This window comes from Mus pahari, chromosome 10 (genome assembly GCF_900095145.1).
Source record: "Mus pahari chromosome 10, PAHARI_EIJ_v1.1, whole genome shotgun sequence".
Taxonomy (NCBI): Eukaryota; Metazoa; Chordata; class Mammalia; order Rodentia; family Muridae; genus Mus; species Mus pahari.
Window position 1 is genome coordinate 88,690,880 of NC_034599.1, and position 15,394 is coordinate 88,706,273.

The 15,394-nt window shown below is 43.1% G+C and overlaps 1 protein-coding gene across 1 annotated transcript in view; it reads left to right on the forward strand.

Moving 5' to 3' along the window:
- The window catches only part of Slc9a9 (solute carrier family 9 member A9), a 539,646-nt gene extending 525,277 nt beyond the window's left edge, over positions 1-14,369 (forward strand). The window contains exons 15-16 of the mRNA XM_021206677.1: positions 11,113-11,218; positions 12,763-14,369. Coding sequence (XP_021062336.1) covers positions 11,113-11,218; positions 12,763-12,990 — 334 coding nt within the window. The 3' untranslated portion in view covers positions 12,991-14,369. The remainder of the gene's footprint in view (positions 1-11,112; positions 11,219-12,762) is intronic.
- Positions 14,370-15,394: the final 1,025 nt, after the last annotated feature.

Below are 15,394 nucleotides of genomic sequence, written 5' to 3' on the forward strand. Positions count from 1 at the left end.
TCAGCATTCTACTTTATCAGTCCTTAATCTGCCCTTGCTCTTAATCACTCCTAGGTTTCCTAACTCAAGCCTCTGGAGGGATGGGGATGGGGATGGGTTTTAAGGCACCTGGGAGCTCTGCAATGTCCTATAAACTTGCCTACAGATGATGAACCGGTTAGCACATTTTCAGAGGTAAATCTGATGCCGAGAAAGGTAGAGAACGATGTGTCCAGACATCATGTGACTACCCCGCTCGCCTGGCTATGACCCTGGATGTTCATTTTGATACTTCTAAGGGACACTGTTTGGTTATGGAGGGGTCTTGGGTAGCTTAAGCAGTTCTGGGGAATTCTGGGAAGGTGGTAGTGGTACCAACACCATAGCCTTTTGAATTTCTACAAAACACTATATAAAAATTAGATAACAAAACCAAACAGCCATGAACACATTTGCAACAAAATTAGGGTCAAGTTGTCTCACAAGACCCAGATGACAAGTGGGTAGTACCACGAGCATCTGGATGGAAGAGAAAACAACTGAGAAGGGTCTGGGAGACACTGAGGGCAGCAGCTCCTAAGAGCAGACAGCATCTCTGGAAGTTGAGATGACTTTGAAACATGAGCACAAACATGAAAGATGTTCAGGGAGCAGTGAGTACCACCTTCTCTATCAGGAGAAGTGGCGAGGTCTCAGGAATGGAAAATAAACAGGTTAGAGCAAACAGAAGGCTCTAAGTTCTCAGCATAGAGCTACCAGGACAGGGTGGAAAACTGCCCCGACTGGAATCAAAAGAAAGAAACTGAGGAAGCAAACAGGCAGGGAAGCTCAGAATACAAGCCACCTTTTAAGGCCATGTTTAATTCAATAGACGAAGGGCTCTGAAATTGGAAATGGTTTCCTGAAATCCGAGTCCATCATCTGTAAGTTCAAGAAAAATAATTTCACATAGAAGTGAACACTAAGAAAAGGATGGAGGCCACGTTCTAGGTAGCTCTTACAAGAAAAAATAAGTAAGGCAGAGATAATATACACAAGGAAAGTATACCCAAAAATATAACCACAGAGTAATCAGGACATTAGCTGAGTTAGAAAGCAATTCACAAATGATTCAAGACACAAAAGAACAGCATTAATCAGAATCATAAAATAACACAAACTCCAAAAAACAATTTAAAAGAAAAAGATCATTCTAGAAATCATGGCTAAATTACATAGGCTATGAAACCAAATAAACACAATGAATAATACCTTTAGAAAAAAAAACCCCTGAAGATGAAAAAGATAAAATTTTCAATAAAAAAGAAAAAACTATAAAAAGGAATTTTAGAGAAAATGATGAATATCAACAATGAGCTTGAACACCTGGAAAACAGGAGTCCCTAAAGAAAGAAGCAAAACACATGTATTTAGCTTTCTCATGCTGTGACAGAACACCCGAGGAAAACAGCATCTATAGGAGGAAAAGGTTGTCTGGCTCCTGGCTGCAGAGTTTTCAGGCTGTGGTTAGCTGGCTCCTCTGCCGCAGCCTAAGGTCGAGCAGAAACTCACAAGAGCATGAGGGTGTATCAGAGCATGAGTGTGTATCAGAGCAGGCTGTTTACCCAGAGGTAGCCAGGAAGCCGAAGGAGAAAAGAATGTAGGACCATAAACACATTCAACATCTTGCTCCTGGATGACCTGCTTCCTCTGCCAGACCCCATCCCTCCTACCCTTTCAGCCATGAATTCATTTGTGGGTTGTTAATCTGTTCGTGAAAATAGTATCCTCTTGATCCAACCACTTCTCGATGTTCTACCCCTGACCATTTCTTAGGGTCAACAGGAGATTGAGCATAATACTTCATGGTCAGACCACAAGAGCCCAGAAGCAGCAAATTCTAAGTGGGGAGACCTTTTCTGAAATAAATGGGTTTGGAACTGCTCATAGAGCATGCCTCATGCCTGCGACCATCAGCCTTGAACAGACAGCATCAGACAAATGGTAGTGATGTTAATAAATTCTAAGGAAAAAGCCCTTTGAGCAGCACGTAGAAAGGCATACGATTTACATTTTCATTATACTTTCAGGAGCAACTTCTCGTGTCAGAAGGAATAGAGTGATATATTTAAGATACTCAGAGAAAGTAAGTCAATGATTTTATTTCCAGAAAAATTGACTTTCAAAATATAATGGGCGCTGACTGTTATCAATATACAAGAACTCAGAGAATATCGATCCCATGAGCCTTTCCTGAGGAATCTATTGAATAACAAGCTTCAATCAAAATGACTAGCAAGACATTGATAGAAGATCTGATGGTGAACATTTGATATACAGTACTTCACAGCTAGGACGAGGAATGTATTAATGGTTGTAGATTCACACAATATAAATAAAGGGCCACTATCTATAGCTACTATAGATTTTTGTAAATGAGAAGCTAGAATACAAAGAAGTATTAATGCAAAAGAAATTAGAACATGCAAAAATTAACATTTTGGGTAATTATTAAGGCAGCAATGGTAGTATTCTATATCTGCTCCATGTGCAATATGGGAGATAACAAATGAATAATGATGGAAAATTCTAATTATTTTTTGTCATCTCCCAAATAATTAGAAACTTGAACTTCAAGTGGAAGTACCTGTAGGAAGGCATGAGTTATGGAACCTGAAATACAGAAGGGAACTGATAAGAATGGACTGTGCATAGCTTTGTGCAGCTCCATAGTTAATCATGTCACATTAGGATCCTAAAATTAGCTATGAGGAGTGTACCTGCCCCACAGATATGAAGTGCTACAAACCCACCTGTTTGTGTGTATGTATGCATGTATGTGTATGTATGTATATATCTACATACATATAGACATATATGTATATATATATACATATGTGTGTATTTGTTCATTATTTATTTATTTTTACTTAACTAGAGTGCTCGATGTCAAACTCTGATCTCTATTCACTATACGTAGCAGTCCTTAATGTCCACAGTCTGGGTTTGAAAAACCATTTTTCAATAAAAGATATTTCAGAGAAATCTTTGATTCAAGGTTTGAGCCAAGATATATATGAACCCGAAAACCATGGTCACATAGATGATAAGAATGGCAGCAAAGACACTGAAATTGGAAGCAGAGACAGACAGATCTCCCTGAGTTCAAGGCCTGTTATTGTCACTATGAATGACAGTCAAGGACACATACTGCACCCTTGACTAAAAAAATGAAAAAAAGATATTGGAGTTTTGCCACTAAGACTCAGGAGGCAACTTAAAAAAGACTCCCACTGACCAAAGATGGGTCAATTTGAGCATCAATAATAATAACTACCAAATAAATGTAAACTTACCACTTTAGAATGATATTTAACCAAAAGTAATGAGTGCTTTTAGAAAGACTGGGGAAACAAATCATTAGCTTAAATACAAATACAAATACATGGAATGGTTCAGGCTCCGTCTTCCATATCTGATGTCCCAGAGAATACAGCAAATGAATGAGTGGCATGCCTCTTTACAGATATCCTACCTAATAAAGTTATTCTAAAGATAGAATTTCAATATATTGTAATTCCCAGTGAGCAAACAGATCCAAGTATTACCTATCAGTCAGTGGCTGCTAGGACCACACCAAAGGAGACAATCAGATATGACCAGAGCTCGGATCTGGTCCAACTGGCAAGAGGCAGGAAATGCCAAGAGCAGAACATCTGAGTTTCACTTGCTCCAATCAGCAAGATCCCGGCTGTGGAAAAGCTGGAGGTCAACTGGATCAACAGCAGATAGACTGGGAAAAAAACCAGACGTGTTGGGGGTTGGGGCAGACCAGGAATCAGAAAACAGACCTTTTTATTAGTGGGCAAGACAAACCGTAGTGTGAAGGAAGGCAATCTGGGTAATAAAACTTTGATACAAGCTCAAGGACATGGTTAATATAAAAATCAGGATGTCAGGTTTCTAAGGGAGGAGGGAGACACTTGGATGAGGATGTATCAGGTTTCTAAGGGAGGAGGGAGACACTTGGATGAGGATGTATCAGGTTTCTATGGGAGGAGGGAGACACTTGGATGCAGATGAAACTTGAGCAAGGGACTTTGTGGTGGAATATCAAGTTATGTTTCCAAGCAGACGTGGTTTCCCATTTTATGAAAATTAGCAACCTATGTGTTAGATTTATAAGATTTGCCAATTCCCTGTTCCTCTCTATAATGAAAATACTTTAAAAATATAATCAAGTGTGCTTGACTGGGAAACACAAGGTCCTGAGTTCGATCCCCTTGACTGGGGGGAATAAAACTAAATATAATATAATAAAGTTCTTGCCATCAAGAAGGTCAGAGTCTGGAGTGGGAAATCATGTTGTAAACAATTAGTTTTGAGGCAATATGACAAATGGTCTTACACAAATGTGCACACATAGTTGTCAAAGCAACATGGAACTGAAACAATTCAGCAGGGCAGGTCCAGGAAGGATCCCAGGAGGAGGAAGCACACCAGGGACAGCCTTCTCCAGACAGACATGTGAGGAGTGCTCAGAGACTAGACTGAAGTGACCTCAGCTCACCTGGCAATGACTTCCTCTAGGTGTCCCTGGGCACCTCGGCACTTATTCTGGAATCTGTAGCTTCTTCATGGCCCTGCAATTGTCTAGGGCAGTTTCCTCTAAGAAAATAGGGGGTACAGTTGTTAACTGAAAGAGCATATTGTTGTTGGTATTGTGGATGAATTAACATCTCCTGTTTTTCCCTTGTTTTAAAACCACAATATCACATATGATCTGAATTTAAAAATAAAAATTTAAATCATTCCCATTAAGCTATCTTCCATTCTAGTTACTTACCAGGAACCTAACAGAACTATGATTATTGTATTACTGTTTATCTCATGTTTATAAAATATTTTATACTCTTTAGTGACAGTGTTTTTTTCAAGGGAAAGAGTCCTGACAGTTGTGTGGCTGGGTAACTTGGGTGTTACATACTGAAGTACGTAACTCAACTTTTCTTCAGCTATGAAGTCAGGATCCCACCTGGCCATGGTCTCTGCAAGCACACTTACAGCTAGAATTCCTCCTTCAGCTAGGGAACTGAGGATGGAGAAGTTTCCAGAAACCTCCTCCTACCTGAAGCCAACTCCACAGAGTGATCCACTGCATGTTTAACCAACAAAGCAAGACAGTAAATAGCTGATGATAAAAATCTGACATACCCAAAGGGAAGAGGAAGGACATACTTTGTTAGGCTACATTTCCTGAGACCCAAACAAAAAGCATGTGAGTTGTATATTGAAATCACAGAGCAATTGGGTGTGTGCAAGTCTGGGTATTCTCTGCTAGTCCTGTTCCCGAGTGCTCTAAAAATAGTGCTGTGGTCCCCAGGTATTCTAAGGAACCTTCAGGCTGAGAGTCAGGTTGGCATCCAGTCTAGCTTGCACTTATCCTTCTTGCTGATCTGGCATTCATTCCTCACTATCTCTGCTGGCAAGCTGGTACTAGAAGCTAAAAGTACCTTACAGTTAAGAATGGGCTAGAAAAAAAACTGAGACTTGAAAAGCTGTCTGCTTCCAGGTACATTGATTTATCAAATGGGGCTAGGTCATCCACCTGTACTATTAAGGAGAAAACAAGACAAATGGGAATACTTAGAAATGAGTGAGGAGTAGAGAATGTCCCGAGGATGCAACCTAGACACGGGCACTGCCTTCTTTAGACAACTGGGTCCTGGCAAGCATGTTATCATTATATGAAACCCATTTACCAAGCCAGTACATTACAGACTCCCTGACACTCTGTTAATCCAAGACCAACATTAAACAATCATCATCTCAGGCCAAGTAGCTGTGCGGTCCCTCAAGACAAACATCCGAGGGCAATGCATAGATGTGTGTTCATGGCCTAGTAGACTTTTCTTCCACCCATCCTCATCTTAAACTTTGTTAACTTATGGATGTGAAGAGGTATTCTCATTACTTTCCTACCTAAGGTTTGTATCACATGGATGCCACTTTGTATCCCAAAGAGATTCTGCAGTGTTCCAAACTTGCCTGATCCTTGGTCAGCTGCATTGTTTGTTACAGAATAGAGTCCCTAAAAAATAAATAAAGCCAGGGATAATGGCTCATAACCATAATCCCAGCACTTCAGAGGCTGAAGAAGAATGGTTGCCATGAGTTCGAAAGTAACCTGGGCCCCAGAGCTTACAAAGGTCTCAAAACCACACTCAAAGGCCAAAAATATGGATATCTTATTCTACTGTGGCTTCTACAACAAAGTACCATAGACTAGTTGGCTTCAAAAAACATAAATGTATGTTCTTATTGGTCTGGAAACTGAAGTTTTGAGAGTAGATCCCAGAATGTCCAAGTTTTGGTGACATCTCTCTTCCTGGTAGAGAGTGCAAAACTCTTCTGAGGACACCAATCACAGCACTGGACACTCATACTGATAATCTCGTGACACACACGAATGACCTCATGGCACACACTGAGGGCCTCATGACTCACACGAACGACCTCATGGCACACACTGATGACCTCATGGCACATCCCAATGGCCTCCAGACACACGCTGATGACATCATGACTTCTCATTTACCACTCAAAGGCTTCATCTCCACTTAACATCACACTGAAGCATGGGCTTTTCTCTAACACAGGAAACTGAGAGAAGAAAAAAAACCAACAAAACAAAACAAAACAAAACAAAACAGAAAATCTTGAGTCCATACCAGGGGGCAATGGAGCTTTAAAGGGGATTTAAGATGAGTGTTTGCTTCTCACCATCTGTGCAAAGTTACTTAGACAAGGCACTTAGACACCAACAAACGACAGAGCTTACTGATGATCAGTAATCCAAACCTCAACACACACCATAGATGAGAGCTGTGTCTGTGGCCAGGAGCCTCGGTTGTTAGTGTGCATGGCTACTGACGTTTGCTCTAGGATCTCCAGCCAAAGGAGAGCATGCATTTGCTAATGGCCTCTCCTATTTCATGTGTGCTAAGCCCCAGGTTGAGTTCCAGCCTTCACTCATCCCCGAATTGCTAGCCCCTTTAAAAATGAGAAAACTTACTGTTTTTCCTCAATAGTTTAACATTTTGTCTCAGGGCATCACCAGCTTACAAGGGAAGCAAAGCTAGCCATAGCCCAATGCCTCATGGGGAATCTTCCTCCCCAAACACATACTAGAGCCCTAATGAGAAAAATAACACATTTTGCAAACTGTGCTGTTGAGGGTTTTTTTTTTTTGTTGTAGATCAAAAGATTTTTCTTACTTTTTAATAATTCAGGTCACCTTGGAGATCGAGCTGCTTCTCAGATATTGCTTAGCAGTGAAGAATCAGAAAGTTGCTGCTTGCCTGATTCCACTCAGTCATTCTATAGACAAGTGCAGGTACTCTGTCTCTATGACAGGAGAGCTGTGAGAAGAGCCCATAGTCTCAGATCAGGTCTGCTAGGCTCTACTGAGCCTTTATTTCCCTTGCATAGCTGGTGTCTATTGAGTTAGCAGTCATGTATTGAGGGCATTATAAAGATAAGCCAAATACTGTTTACAGATAAAAGGAAGAGCCCTACACTCAAGGATACTGTAGGCTAGACACAGGACATTCCCTCCTCTCACAGAATTGTTACCCTGCTTCTGTGGGTACTTGCCTTTACATTGTATTAGTCCGGTACATAAAACAACAACAACAACAAAAATATGGTAAGAAATATGAAAGAGAAAGAAGGGGCAGAGGGAGAGAAGGGGAGGAAGAGAGGGGGATACAAGGTAATGTCTATACACCTTAGGCTTTGATGCCATCACTCTTCCTGGGATCCTTGTTGTCTATAACACAAGTCCAAGTGGTCCATTTGTTATTTGACCTTTCTTAGTCTTCCATCCTCAGGAAAACCTCATGCACTGGCCGTAATCCACCCTTCTCCTTCATCTCTGGAACTCATGCAGGACCTACTTCTATTCCTCACCCTACCTCTCAATATCATCCTATATCAGAAACTCAGCAGATAGTCTCCTGAGCATATCAATATGGGCCATCAGTGAGCAAACCAAGATGTTGGGAAGTGCATCCTTGGCTCCATGATATGCATGGAACATCTCTATGGCAACACACAGGGCTTTGTACTTCCCTTTATGCACAGAGGTCGTGCATTTTGTGGTTCACATGACTACATCACATGGTGCCCAAGAGTCACACTTCAGGAGATGGCTGCCCACCTCCTCCCCACTCATCACTTCCCACAAGCCCCTGCTCCATACTTTTAATCAACACAGATGTCCAGGGCACAAGGTCTGCTTGAGAGTCCATGAATTCCAGTGCTCCACAAAATGCCTGAGTGGCAGCTGTGTTTGCCCTTGCTGCTGATTCCCCACCCTCATTTAAGCAAGAACTGGAACCTCAGCTCAAAAGACAAATTTTAAAACTCAGGTAAACAGTTCCAGGCCCTGTGACAAAGGCATCTGATCCCAGATGCATGAGAAGCTGAAGCAGGAAAAATCACAAGTTCAAGGTATAGGCAACTTACTGAGGCCGCCCCATCTCAAGATAAAGGTTAAAAGAGGGTTATGGATGTAGCTCAATGGTAGAGTGACTCCTTAGCATGAATGAAACCTTGGGCTTCATCATAGGTACCGTGAAGAATAGCATCTGAACTGCAAATCAAAGTTTAGAAGCCTTCTATTTAGGTTATTATGGTGAATATCTATTACAAACTTGAAGCTCAGATTAATTACTAACTGGACCATCAGTTGTACAGTAGAGCTGGTGTGTATGGTCATGTCATCTCTGAAAGACTTGCAGAGCCTATCCAGGAGATGAATGGTTTCATTCGGGTTGAATTCTATTGTGCACACACACACAGACACACACAGACACACACAGCATACACAGCATACGGCACACACACACACACACACACACACACACACACACCTAGAACTTTAGCCTTTAATGGTCTGCTCTAATGGTATTATAGATAATTTAAAGAGGTGCCTCATCAGGATTCAAAGAATGTTCTTAATGCAACTGTGAATTGTGTTTTACTTAAATAACTCTGTTTTGTCGTTTTAATTTCTTAGCACACTGAAAAGCGTGGTAGAAGTCCCCTGGGCCTCTCTCATACTCTTAAAGTCTTGGCCATAGTGGTACCGCTAGAGCATTGCTGTCATGCTACCACTTGGGTCTCTAGAAACCATGGCTCATTAGAAAGCTTTTCCGCAGACTCTCATAGGCCTGTTGCCTAGCCCTGACAGTAAGCTCTGACAGAACACAAGGTCCTCGTGTCCTGACCCAGGAAAGGCTGGGACCCATCGGCACAGAGATATCCAAAGTCTACTTTTAGAGAACTTTGCAGATCATCTGTGATGCCTGACTCAGCCTTGGTTACCTTCTTAGGGAGATGATGGGGGGGGCGATCTCAAAATTGCAAAGGGCATGGAGAGATGGCTTAGCCACTAAATGCTAGGCTTACAACCAAAATTGCAAAGGGAGACTTTAGGTTCTGTAAAATCATAATATCTCCAGGCCTTGATCCCTTCATCCATAAAATGAAGGAAATAACACTCTAATGAAAATTAATAGAATATCATCAAGGGCTTTCAGATTTGTATATGTATGTTCTCACAAGATGTGACAGCAAAACCAGTCTCTGAAGGGATAATTTATTTCCCAGCCCTCAGCCGGCCTTACCAGCCACTCATCTTAAAGAAGCCAACCTTCCAGTGTACATGTGACACTGCAAACTGGCTGACAAATCTTGCACTCCCTGCATACCAAGGCCATGTTCACAGGTATCTCCAGCTTCATTGCTGTTTTAATGCCGTGCCATTTTTAGTTGGAGAGGACCAGAGGTCCATTCTCTGCTCCCATTTTTCGGGGACATCATGGGAGTGAAAGAGGTATACTCCAGCTATGGGTGGGGTCCTATAGACCTTCCAAGGTATACTCCAGCTACGGGTGGTTCCTATAGTCCCTCCACGGGTCCTCTCACACCCCAAGGGCCTGGGCAGCTGGAGATATTTACAAGCCAACCAGTGCCAACTGGTTCCCCTTTTCTCCCTTCCCTTTTTATTCTTGCTTTTCGGAAGGTGGTCAGAGTAAAATACTCTCCAGCAGAGGAAATAATATAAACTTAAAAGTCACTTGGAATGGAATGGTGAAATGATTTCACCACTTTCTTTCAGCAAATAATAATAATGATGGTGGTGATAATAATAATGCCACATGAGGCCACCTCTGGGGATTCCATTACTGAGAAGCTGGAGGGAAACACAATGGCTTCCGATGAACAGGTTTTCCCTTTAACTGGTTAGAGCACTTTGGGATGGAGAGATGAGAAAGACAGGTGCTAGACAATAGAATAAACCTAGCAGCAGATCATTTGCATAATTTTGTATAAAAGTGCACTGACGTATGAAGTATACAGTGAGTGTATTGAATACTGAAAATGAAGAATCTTGGAACACAATCTATGTTGACTACCCAGTTCTGAAATAGCCGAGCATTTTATGAAATACCTTTTGCTTCTTTGTGGAAATGAGTGGTCTTTCTCTCTCTCTCTCTCTCTCTCTCTCTCTCTCTCTCTCTCTCTCTCTCTCTCTCTCTCTCTCTCTNTCTCTCTCTCTCTCATTGCTCTCTCCTTCCCTCCCTCCTTTCCTCTCTTTTTCCCTCCCTCCTTCCCTAACCTATGCAGTGTGTGTGTGTATGTGTGTGTGTGTGTGTGTGTGTGTGTGTGTGTACAGGTGCATGCATGTGTGTGTGTGTTCGTGCGTACTCATATACAATCTTTAGAAAACACACTTTTTATACTATTGTTCTCGGTAATTCTTCAAAATGAATGCTCTATACAAACTGGCCATGGGGGGGGGGGGCTGGAGAGAGCAGGGGGATGCTTGTGTCTCTTCCTGACACTGTGTGTGTCATAGCCCCCTTTGCCATTCTTGCATGATTAAAGGTTGTCTGGAGGGCTACAACAGTGTATAGAGCAAAGATTACAAACAGCTATTTTTGCCAAATTGCTTCCTAAATGAGGGAGCAGAAGATTTAAGGGTGAGCATAACTGTCTATTTGAGCGGCATCCAAAGATTTCTGCTGTGTGGGAAACAAAACTCTGACTTCTTTCTGACAAGTACTCCTTAACAGGCCTTCCCAGATACCTGAAACCCATCCTAACACACTCAGGCCCTCCACTGACCACCACCTTACCAGCATGGTGTGGCCCAGTCTCCAGGCTGCTCACCAGTCCGCAGGCCTATGGGGTGAGTGAATGATTGCATGGGGCAAGCATGGTGAATATTGATGAGCTAAAGACCTCGGGCTCTTACTCCCTAGCTGGAGAAGGAGGCAGATTTTAAATTTACTGTACCGAGAAGTGTTTCTTCTTCTCTGCTCCGTTGTTGCTGAGGTTGGCTTATTCTTCTTTGTAAAAAAGGCATTTTTTTTTTATTGTTGCCAATATCTTTAACCATAAAATGAACTTAGAAAATGTAAAAGCGAAGTGTTCTCCCAAACTGCTGTGTTTTGAAGTTTTGGATATTAGGTCTGTGCTTTATAGCTCAGGGGAGTAGAATAAGAAAAAAAAAATCCCGAGGAGCAATTAAAGTCATTACCAGCAGATCAGCATGTCAGGCAACTGGAGAAGAGCAGAGTGTAGGAGCTGACAGCGGCCTAAGGTGCCATCAGATGTCACTCCCCTGCAGAAAGGGACTCTTCTTCTCAGATGTGCTCAGCAGCTGGGGTCTTCCTGGAGGAATGTGACAAAAATAACCCTCACGCAACAGATCTGATTTAAATAGCTCTCAGATGCCCCTAGAGTGAGCTAAAGGTGGGAACCCTGTCCTAAGGTGACCCTCGCTGTGCAGTGATTTGGTGTCATCCTCTCTAATCAGTAGGAAGGCTTCAGGGGACCCTCAAGATGAGGTGACTACTACTGGCCAGGTCTATCCATTTCTGATATTATTCAATCTACCAGGGTCAGTGCCCGTCACTTTTAGTCTTATGACTGACGCATTGTCTCAAGAAGTGTGCTGAAAACCCACACAGTAAAATACAACATATTCAGTGCCAAGGGTTTTCTAGAAGGCAGGTGCCTTTCAAAACCAGCATAAAACTTCTCTACAGGATTTGGCTAAGGTTTGACTCTGGTCAACCTTCCTAGGTGCCAGTGAAGAGAATCTACTAAATCCCACTCTCTCCCCCTCAGCCCAAGGAGATGGGTCATAGGCCTCTGATGACCTTGGGCTGGGAGAGTCTTTGAGGCTGTGTAGAAAGCCAAGATTTTAGTGGCACAAATGCAGTGCCACATGCAAGTGAACATGGACCACAATAAAATATGCCATTAAATCAAAGTAAAGGGACTCTCCAGCCATAAGGGAATGGCTCAGTTAGTCAAGTACTTACCAGGCAGACACGAAGATCTGCATTTGGAAACCCAGCCCCTGGCATGCACCTACAATACCAGCCCTGAAGAAATAGAGACAGGTGGCTCCCTAGAGCTCACTAGCCAGCTAGTCTCACCAAATGGTAAGCTCCGGGTATAGTGAGAAAATCCATCTCCAAAAAGAAAGAGGAAAACGAGAGAGAGAGAGAGAGAGAGAGAGAGAGAGAGAGAGAGAGAGAGAGAGAGAGAGAAGAAAACCATTCAAAACAGCTGAGGTCAACCTCTGGCCTCCACCTGCATGTATGTCTGTGTGACACACACACACACACACACACCATTCCATTTTCTTACATTGTGGGAACGCTACTGTTTCCTGGCTTCATCACGAAGTGACCTGTCTCTCTATCTGTCCTAACAAACCAGGAACAACTGAAAGAGGATGATGTGGAATGTATCGTCAACCAAGACGAACTGGCCATGAATTACCAGGAGCAGAGCCCTTCACCCAACAGTCCCACCGCAAAGCTAGCTCTGGACCGGAAGTCTTCAGGCCAGACTCCAGGCAAGGAGAACATCTATGAGGGAGATCTCGGCCTGGGAGGCTATGAACTCAAACTCGAGCAGACTCGGGGTCAACCCCAGATGGACTAATGGGCACGACGAGTGCAGACATAATCACATGTAACACAAGACCGCTGAGGAATGCCAACAGCCAAGGAGGTGGTGCAGAGAGAGACAGAAAGAGTATTAAGAACATAAATTGGACAGAATCAAACCTTATCACACGTATCCTCCCGTGCCTTCAGAAATGAGAATTCATTATCTTCTCTCTGTATTATGCAACCTCATTTAATTATCCGACAGCCATTTTTACTGCTGAATTGGGGGCCAGGGGAGTCAGGTCTAGCTGCCATTGGGATGAACCATATGTTCTGTGTCTGCAGGGGGCCCCTTCTGTTCCTCAGACAGCTCTCCAGGCCCTTCATGTGGATTTTGGATTCTATTCCATTAATTATGGAACATTAATAATATGAAAAGGAAGAAAAAAAAACTCCTGAGCATAAATGATAAAGCCTTATCTCTCAACTGGACTCCACTTGTTCTGACCATAGGGCTACATGCAGAATCCAGTGCATGTTCAGTACCGACTCCTGATGGCCTCGGAGAAGTCACATGAGTTGGGAGCCCTGATGTCCTTGCTGGCACTCTCTCCGTGCAGTTCTTCCCACTCCTCCAAGGAGCTGCTTGCCTCCAGGTGTGTGCATGCTCAGTGCAGGCTCCTGCCAGCTTAAGGGGACTCTCTCCAGGGAAAGCTGGTCTCTTTCCCACATTCTGTGTTTTATTCAAATGGTGAGCCTCTCTTCCTTGTGTGCACTGGGACAACTTCCTGGCAGGTTCCCTCTGCATGCTGGGAAGTCATGTTTTGCAGCGTGACCCTTCCCCACGGGGTTGGGGGATTGTGCGGGAGCCCTCACCTTTTCCACCAATATCTGTGACTGACTGGCAAGAGAGGGGCAAAAAGAACAGAGCTAATGACATTTAGGCCACACTGAAGCACCAAGGACAAGCACCAGTCAGGACCTACCCCATTCCCAGAGTGGCCGGTGGCTACATTGAAGAGACCAACACAATAGCTTTTAATTCAGCTGCATGACGTGTGCCTTTGAAGCTATAAGATACCTCAAGCCTAGCTTCTCTTGAAATGCAGATGTTCTATTAGGCTCCAAAGAGCAGGCTTCAGACTTGGATGCCCAAGATGTGATGGGCTTACTTTTGAGGGAGATGAAGAACGATTTCTTTCTCAGGCCCCAAAGGCTAAAACTAATGCATGCTTCACTGAGTGCTTCTTAGGCCTTAAGCCTGTGATATCAGGTACCCTGCCTGCGTGTCTGTTTTCTTGCTTCCAAAGAGTAGAAACTGGGAGAAACTTTTATATTCAACTGAGTAAAATCTTGTCATTTCAGGTAAATATGGCAAGTAGAGAAGCTTTCTAATTTGACATCATCCTAATAAAATTTTGTTATGGAGTATGATTGCGTTGGCTATAGCTTCATTTCAAGGCACCCCCTCTGAGCACGCTAACTGAGAGCTCTACACTCTTGTTTGGGTGCAGCAGGTACAAAATGCTACCATAAGGGGGATGCATGGGTCCTCAGACTCACAAACAGCCAAAGGGGCCTGGCGAAACAAGCCATTGAAGGAATAAAGAAATCTGGGAGGATGCCTCAGACAAGGGACGTTGAGTCAAGCAAAGGGGCGCGACCTCTCTTCATCCCCCCAGGCAGGGGTGACCAGACTTTAGGAAGTGCTGCAAAAATGGAGGAGACACTAAGATTGGAAGAAGGCCATAAGATGGCAGCATCTTGTTTCTGCCCATAACAAGTGGAAGGAAGGGGTGATTGCTTTGTGTCTAAAAAAAGCACACAATAGAAAAAGAAAAGAAGCCTCACCAAAAGCCAAATGGTCGTGTAAAAAGAAGAAGAAGAAAAAAGAGGGATTTGGTCTAGCAGATGAAACAAAGTAATGTCTGTGGAGGGATGGGGGCTGACCCATCACAGCCAACAGGGAATCAAAAAGAATGAGTTAGAATAAAACTAGTCTCTGCCTCCCAGCTGGTTTCTTGCTGAGAGACAAACTCTCTTTGCAACCTACTGTCAGGAATTACTCCTGACAAGGACAGTGGATATACCAGACTGACCCCTGGGGTAGGCTCTGGATCACCGGCCCCTCCGATATATAAGACAGTGTTCCCATCTTGCTATGTGGCTACCACCCTTTCTCCCTCTGAATCAATCCAAGACTAGTGCCCAGTTAGCAATTCATAAAGCCAAGCCCTGTTATGCTATCGCTGTGAAGGATGATGAATTATGATCTTAAGCAATGCCCTGTGCTTTGATTAGCGGCCTCATGACTGTGGAATTCAAACCTATTATTTACTGCCAGTTTCTAATGAATAATAAAGGCACAAGTGCTTTATTCAAGCTACTAATATTCTTATTCATTATTAGAGCTTTAAACAGGGTTCTCATTAATTAGATGACTGGGTCTTCCTTGA